Genomic DNA, 7,041 nt, shown 5'->3' on the forward strand with positions numbered 1-7,041 from the left:
CATAGTTTTCATTAAAGTAATCAAAAAATGGGGTGAGATAACGTCCTCTTATGTTTTTGGTAGTTTTATAGGTATAGAGCACCAATTGAAAAATTAATTTTTATTTAACTTTTTGAAACATTCGCCATTTTTTATTCCCCCTACCTATACTTTGCAGACTCATCAATTTTGACTTGTAATTATACATAGTTTTCATTAAAGTAATCAAAAATTGGGGTGAGATAACTGCCTTTTTCTCCTCGTGGGTTCTGTGTGATACATGCACTGAAACAGATTTTTATGTATGTTCTAAATTAAGTTATTTTTTATGTATGTTTTAATTATCTTGTTTCACTTTCACCATATATTTTATTGCATTCAAGGGGCAGTCTGTTACTATATTAAGATTTTGTCCTGAATTTATAATAAATAAACTAAAAAACATCCAAAAAATGTTTTCGTATTGGAACGTTTTCTGTTTAAACTTATTTTTATACGTCAAATTATTCAACATTAAAAGAAATAGATGAAAGAGGCCGAAACGTTGATGAAAAAATATATTTGTAATAAAGGCATTAAAAGGAAGGATTTTTCATAAAACTAACAAGTACAGAATAAAAAAAATCCATATCGTATTGTCATACGATATCAACACAGCACAAATTATATTTTCATTCAATTATTTTAATTTATTTTTTATCTATTTGAGTTAATTAAAAAACATATCATTTCCAAGATAAAGGGATAAATAGTTTCATCACAATGACGAATTGATTGTTCTTCAAATATTAGCATTAAAGGAAACAGTCTTAATTGAAAACCAGAAGATAAATTAAATACTTTTTTGACGAAAATGAATCATTTTAAAATAAAAGAGGTCTATTAGTTCATATATTGAGAATAACAACTTACTTTCTGTATTTGATGTTCAATATTTCAACCAGAGGTGCCTTGAACAACTCGATAGTTTGTACATTACTTGAAGATCCCCAGTTTCGTCCTTACGATTCCCGCAACACAATGGACCTGTGAATTGTTATCGTTCTCATAATTATCTTATCTTGATTGCTGGGAACTAGGGACAGGTAAAAATAACTGTTGTATGAAGATACCCTGGGTGGGGTGCAATAAAGGTATCAAAATAGTAAAAGAAAACTATTTATTGTTAGGCAACGTTTCGGGCTTCGTCATAAATGAAAAAATAAGGTACAAACGTTTTAGAATTAGCAAGAAATTAAAATAGAAACATTTAAAAACAACTTTAATGTTTATAAAATATATAAAAAAATAATTAATTAGTTGTGATAAAAGTTCTAAATACAGATCTAGACTATTAAATTGTAGGAACTGCTCATTAAAATTAGTTATAAATATACTAAAGAGGTAGGTGTAAAAGATAGAACAGACAGGTGAAGTAGATATGGTATAGCTGAGGTGTAATAATGTGTAAAAGGAAGATATTAATAATTTAATAAATAACTCAAATACTATCCAATTATAGTCTCAAAACTTTATTTCTTTTATTCGTCCAACGTTCCGGCCAATCCGGCCATCTTCAGGGACATCTACTACAAAAAGTTTCTATTATATGTATGATCCTACAAACAATTTAAATACTTAACATTATTATTTATAATTTACCTTACCTCAATACCACTTTGCAAACATATAATTTAAAACACTCTAAAACTTCATCCAGGCTATTCTGGCCAGGTCAAAACATTTATATCTATGAAGACATTAAAAACATTAGGTAAAATTATTTTTTGTTAATAAGTATATCCCACATATGTTTAATTGCCTAATTAGTTAATTATCCATTAAAAATACAGTCAAAAATTATTTCTTTGCAAACACTATTAATAGACATTTATCACAACCATGCTTGTAACCTTCCTCTACTCAGTTCAAGCATTTAAAAATTATTTATCATAACTACATTTTTGTCAATTTATCTCTTTATTTCATTGGCAAAAATCCTATCAAGGCCAACTATAATTGTCCACATACAATTTATCCTATATTATTTATAAATTAATCTTACTTAATATCTCTGCATAATGTTGATTTAACTGTCCTAAATGTCCCTGAAGATGGCCGGATTGGCCGAAACGTTGGACGAATAAAATAAATAAAGTTTTGAGACTATAATTGGATAGTATTTGAGTTATTTATTAAAGAATTACCAGTCTCAAGAAAATATTAAGATTATAAATAAGGAAGATATTAAGAAAATTGATTAAAAAAAACAATAAACATAGGTGTAATCAACTGTCAGGTTGAAACCCTTAGGTGTAGAAAAATGTCCCCACTTCCTGGGCTAACCCTTAGGAGGGGTAAGATATTTTAAAATATATAGAAGGATATATTATTATGTTAACGTTAGTTAATAATTAATAATTTTTTTTATTATTTTAATGCCTTTATTGACCTCCACCCGGACTATCTTCCTACAATCTCCATACGGTCAACTATCTTCTGCCAATAAGTAAAAATAACTGATTATTTTGGTAAAAATAATAAAGTAACTGGTCATTCAGAGAGAACAGGAGCAAACAAAAAAAAATTCTGGATTTTCTTTCCTAGGAAGTTATTTGTTCTAACGAATGAACAAGGGAATACAGTTCCATAGAGAAATGGAACGTATAAGGAAAGACCTGCCAAAGGCTGCGGTTACACATTAAGTCTGAAGGCCATGAGCGGGTATTGCAGGAATGTACTGAGGATTTAAATTGAAGATCACAGATGTAGGCTGGGAGGTAGGATTGGATAGCTCGGTAGAGGAAAGATGCAAAGAAATATTTACGACGGAAGGAGGGGTAAAGCCACTTCAACTTTTCATATAATCGGGTTCCTGAGGATCCAAAAGATGAAACTTACAAAGAAATTAATCGACCGTTTTCATTTTGCTTCGAGACCCCCAGGGACATTCTTCCCCCTCTCCCTCTCCCCATAAACCACAATAGTCAAAGTCAGAGAATACTAAGGAAGTAACCAGGAGCCTACGGGTTTCAAAAAGGAAGTAGGTAACGAAACGCCTTAGGATGAAGAAGTATGGCAGGATATATTGAAGACGTGCTTTCTCCAGGAAAGAGTTTGGTCAATGGTGACACCGAGTTTGACAGTGGATGGAATGTTTACTCTTTTAGCGGTCCATTTACTAAAATTGAAACGATTCAGAGAAGATTAGCATGGCGCCTGCTCAAGGATGATTAGGGCCGTTCGTTGCCGAACGAGTTAAAGCGCCAACTTTGACTTGGGCCTGCAAAGGTGACGGTTCAAATCCGGCCTGGGGTGTCCACTATTATTTCTGTGGAGGTCCCACGAAATGAAAAACTGAACCTCCTCTATAGAGGATAAAGGGTGGTAACCTGTAGATAACCCCTCCCCCCTCCTCCCGTATGTCAGAAATGATCCATGGGTCATTAAAAAAAAAAAAAAAAAAAAAGAATGGATAAAATTTTATTTGATTATAGTTAAAGAACAAGGCTAGAATATGAGGAATAGTTTTCAGGAGGTGATTGGATCCTATAATGATTGCCGTAATCTCCTTTGGATTCAACTTTCGCTTGTTTCCTTCTACCCAGTGGATAATTCGATTCAAGTCTTCTTGAAGTTTCTCCGCGGCAACTAATAAGACAGAAAGTGGAAGGATAGGTGGAAGTAAATATTATTAAGATTAAAAGATTAAAAAACAGACTTGTGTTCAAGTAAAATTACTTTTAGTACATAGTAATTTTATAAGAAAATTTAGGATTTAAAATTCGGATTGGTAAGATGAGTTGGCCTGCATATGCGGCCTATCCGTCTAGTGTTGTTTATTGGGCAAAGGATGCATCCATTGTTTTAGAACTGCCAACAAATGAAGAAGTTTGCTCTCTGTGATTTAATTAATCAAAGAATATCACCAAACTTTGTATTGAATAATTAACTCTTGTTTAAGACTGTATATTTTAAATTCTATCGATTCCGTGTAAATACATCGTTTCAAATTTTGTTAATAAACTTTAGAAGTTTATTTTGGATTTAACATAGTACAAATATATTTTTAGGAAGTCATTATATGTTCAAGTAATAAAATTAATTAAAAGTTTCTTACAAAAATCCTATAACTTTGTTTGAATTTGTAGGTTATGTATGTGAATTTTTTTCGTCTACAACCTACATTGCTATTATTTAACTTTCCTTTCGTTTCACCTATCTTTATTTTTTTTCTGTTTTTAAAATGAAAATAGAGTAAATCGAATGTAATAGCTGTATAACTTACCAGTTAATAATGGAAGGAGAGAAGGATTATAGATCTGTTCCAACAACGAATTCTTACTATCCCGGACTGTATAGAGCATGCGCAGCATAGTATTTGGGAGGGAAAAGCATTTACTGCGCATGCTCAATACAGTTCCGGACAGTCCAAAGTGGTTGTTGGAGCAAACATAACAGCCCTACCGGGCTCTAGTTATTATAACAGTGTGTTAGGTTATTTCTTTGTTCTTTAGCCATGGATAGAATCGGTTAGTAAACATTAATTATTTTCTTTAGCTCGAATGATATTTGTTAATAACTGTCCTCGGCATGTAATGATATTAAAAGGTTCACTTCCTTTAATTTTCTAATATTAATGTGGTGTTCAATAGTATTGCGGCCTATAACTCTGCAAGAACAACAACTCCTTCATATTGTGATATTTTAATGTCACCTGACTCATCTAGAGTGGTTTATTGTTTATAACTATTGTCATGCAAACAAGAGATGTATCCATGATCTGTTTAGTACTAATTAAGTTCATCAACTAATATGTGAAAATAACATGTTCAATAAGTCTTTTTCCTTTAATTTTGACTTTATCCTTAAAGATGGTGCTGTTTCCTTTTAGACAACTGTGTATGTTATTTAATAAATACCTAAGAAAACCTCTTTGTTTTGAATTCAAGTTATATCACAAGGGTTTTAGTAACTATTTCTTATAGTATATTTTCTGGTAAAACTTTTTAAATTAGTTATTACTAATATTCTTTTTCATTTGTGTGGCATCAGAAATTTCTTTTTTTCATTTGCTGATGAAATGAAGTTTTTTTTTATCATTTCAAACACCGTAACAGTGCATACCCAAGGTAATGCTTGATGAATATTTTTTTTTTTTAAATAAAACAAACATTAAAATTAGTATAAATTCAAACATTTCAGTTGTTCCAAACTAATGTTTTTTATATTTTACATCTCAATTGCATATTACTGGTACATTTACCCTAATATGCACAAATTATTATTGAATATTATTAGTCAGTAAAATCTACGCTTAAACAACTTCAGAATTTTTTCTTGATTCTGGTTCTGACATTCGTTCCTGAAAATTATTTTCTATGGATATTTAGTCAACTCTTCTCCTTATTCTCTAGAAAACAAAGAAGCAAACAATTATACTTATATTGTTGGAAATAGAGTATTCAGTTTTATCTTTCATACTTTAACCATCGTAAGATTGGGTTGTTTACTTAATAACTTTCCTATCATACAATTTTTCTCTTTTCTAGGCATGAATAGTGTTGGAATTCCCATAAAAGAAGAAGTTATGGATGGAACTGAACCTAATGGTACGTTCTATTTTTTATTTGTTTCTAGTGATTATATTGTTTTTGTAACTATTTACTATTCTATCACAAACATTTTTTATATATTATTTCTTCTCAAGGTGGCAACAGCTTGGGAAGTTCTATAAAAGAAGAAGTTACTGATGATACAGTAGGTATGTTTTATTTTTTTAATTATATGTAGTCATTGGTATCGTTTCTGTAAATATTTACTCTTCTATCACACAATTTTTTATATATTTTATTTTTCCAGGTGTGAATAGCTTAGGAATTTCTATAAAAGAAGAAGTTACAGAACAAACTGAACTCAATGGTATGTTTTGTTTTCTAGTTGAATGTTATATATTGTCATCTGTATTGTTTTTGTAGTTCTATTATCAACGAGAACCAGGATGAAGAAGAAGAAGTTAAAAGCAGAATTTCTGCTGGAAATAGAGCTTATTTCTCCATTGTAAGACTAATTAAAAGCAGACTTGTTAGTCATACCACCAAGTTCACCCTGTACAAAACGTTGATAAGGCCAGTCATCACATACGGTGGAGAAACTTGGACACTAAGTAATAAAAGCATTAACCTGCTAGACAGGTTTGAAAGAGTAATTCTGAGGATAATCTTAGGGCCCGTATGCGAGAATGGTAATTGGAGAAGAAGGAAAAATTGTGAACTTTGTGGGCTCTATAAGGAATGGAGCATCTCCATATAAATAAGAATACAGAGACTTAAATGGCTTGGCCATGTAATGAGGATGAGCAAGGAAAGAATGGCACATAAACTGTACAGTTACGTTCCGGATGGTGTGCGGCAATATGGTTGGCCAAAGGGCCGATGGAGGGATGCTGTGAAGCGTATTTAGCCAACTCTTCTCCTTATTCTCTAGAAAACAAGAAGCAAACAATTATACTTATATTGTTGGAAATAGAGTATTCAGTTTTATATTTCATTCTTTAATCATTGTAAGATTGGGTTGTTTACTTAATAACTTTCCCATCATACAATTTTTCTCTTTTTTAGGCATGAATAGTGTGGGAATTTCCATAAAAGAAGAAGTTATGGATGGAACTGAACCTAATGGTACGTTCTATTTTTTTATTTGTTTCTAGTGATTTATATTGTTTTTGTAACTATTTACTATTCTATCACAAACATTTTTTATATATTATTTCTTCTCAAGGTGGCAACAGCTTGGGAATTTCTATAAAAGAAGAAGTTACTGATGATACATTAGGTACGTTTTATTTTTGTAATTTAAAAATATTTAAAAATAAAATTCTTCAATCCTAAACCATAATATTTAACCTGAATATAAAAGTTTATATTCAGTGTATAAGTGTAGTCATTGGTATTGTTTTTGTAAATATTTACTCTTCTATCACACAATTTTTATATATATATATATATATATATTTTTTTTTTCCAGGTGTGAATAGCTTAGGAATTTCTATAAAAGAAGAAGTTACAGAACAAACTGAACCCA

At 30.7% G+C, this 7,041-nt stretch overlaps 2 protein-coding genes and 1 pseudogene across 5 annotated transcripts in view; 2 read left to right on the top strand and 1 right to left on the bottom strand.

Moving 5' to 3' along the window:
• The window catches only part of LOC106678778 (esterase FE4), a 34,273-nt gene extending 33,268 nt beyond the window's left edge, over window positions 1-1,005 (bottom strand). Inside the window, exon 1 of the mRNA XM_014417523.2 lies at window positions 892-1,005. The gene's annotated coding sequence lies outside the window, so the exon portion shown is untranslated. The remainder of the gene's footprint in view (window positions 1-891) is intronic.
• Window positions 1,006-3,116: 2,111 nt separating this feature from the next.
• LOC112211155 (U6 spliceosomal RNA) lies at window positions 3,117-3,191 on the top strand (annotated as a pseudogene).
• A 1,211-nt stretch (window positions 3,192-4,402) lies between these two features.
• LOC106678780 (zinc finger protein 420-like) overlaps window positions 4,403-7,041 on the top strand; it is a 53,484-nt gene continuing 50,845 nt past the window's right edge. For 2 of the 4 annotated variants that reach the window (XM_067047385.1, XM_067047382.1), the window contains exons 1-6: window positions 4,403-4,490; window positions 5,511-5,570; window positions 5,669-5,722; window positions 5,821-5,880; window positions 6,579-6,638; window positions 6,739-6,792. In XM_067047385.1, the coding sequence (XP_066903486.1) occupies window positions 4,478-4,490; window positions 5,511-5,570; window positions 5,669-5,722; window positions 5,821-5,880; window positions 6,579-6,638; window positions 6,739-6,792 (301 nt within the window). In that variant the 5' untranslated portion in view covers window positions 4,403-4,477. Of the gene's footprint in view, window positions 4,491-5,509; window positions 5,571-5,668; window positions 5,723-5,820; window positions 5,881-6,578; window positions 6,639-6,738; window positions 6,793-7,041 lie in introns of those variants that run through there. The other 2 variants (XM_067047384.1, XM_067047383.1) reach the window with 2 other exon arrangements.

Source organism: Halyomorpha halys, unplaced genomic scaffold, assembly GCF_000696795.3.
Source record: "Halyomorpha halys isolate HHAL.00 unplaced genomic scaffold, Hhal_1.1 Scaffold159.1, whole genome shotgun sequence".
In the NCBI taxonomy this organism is placed as follows: Eukaryota; Metazoa; Arthropoda; class Insecta; order Hemiptera; family Pentatomidae; genus Halyomorpha; species Halyomorpha halys.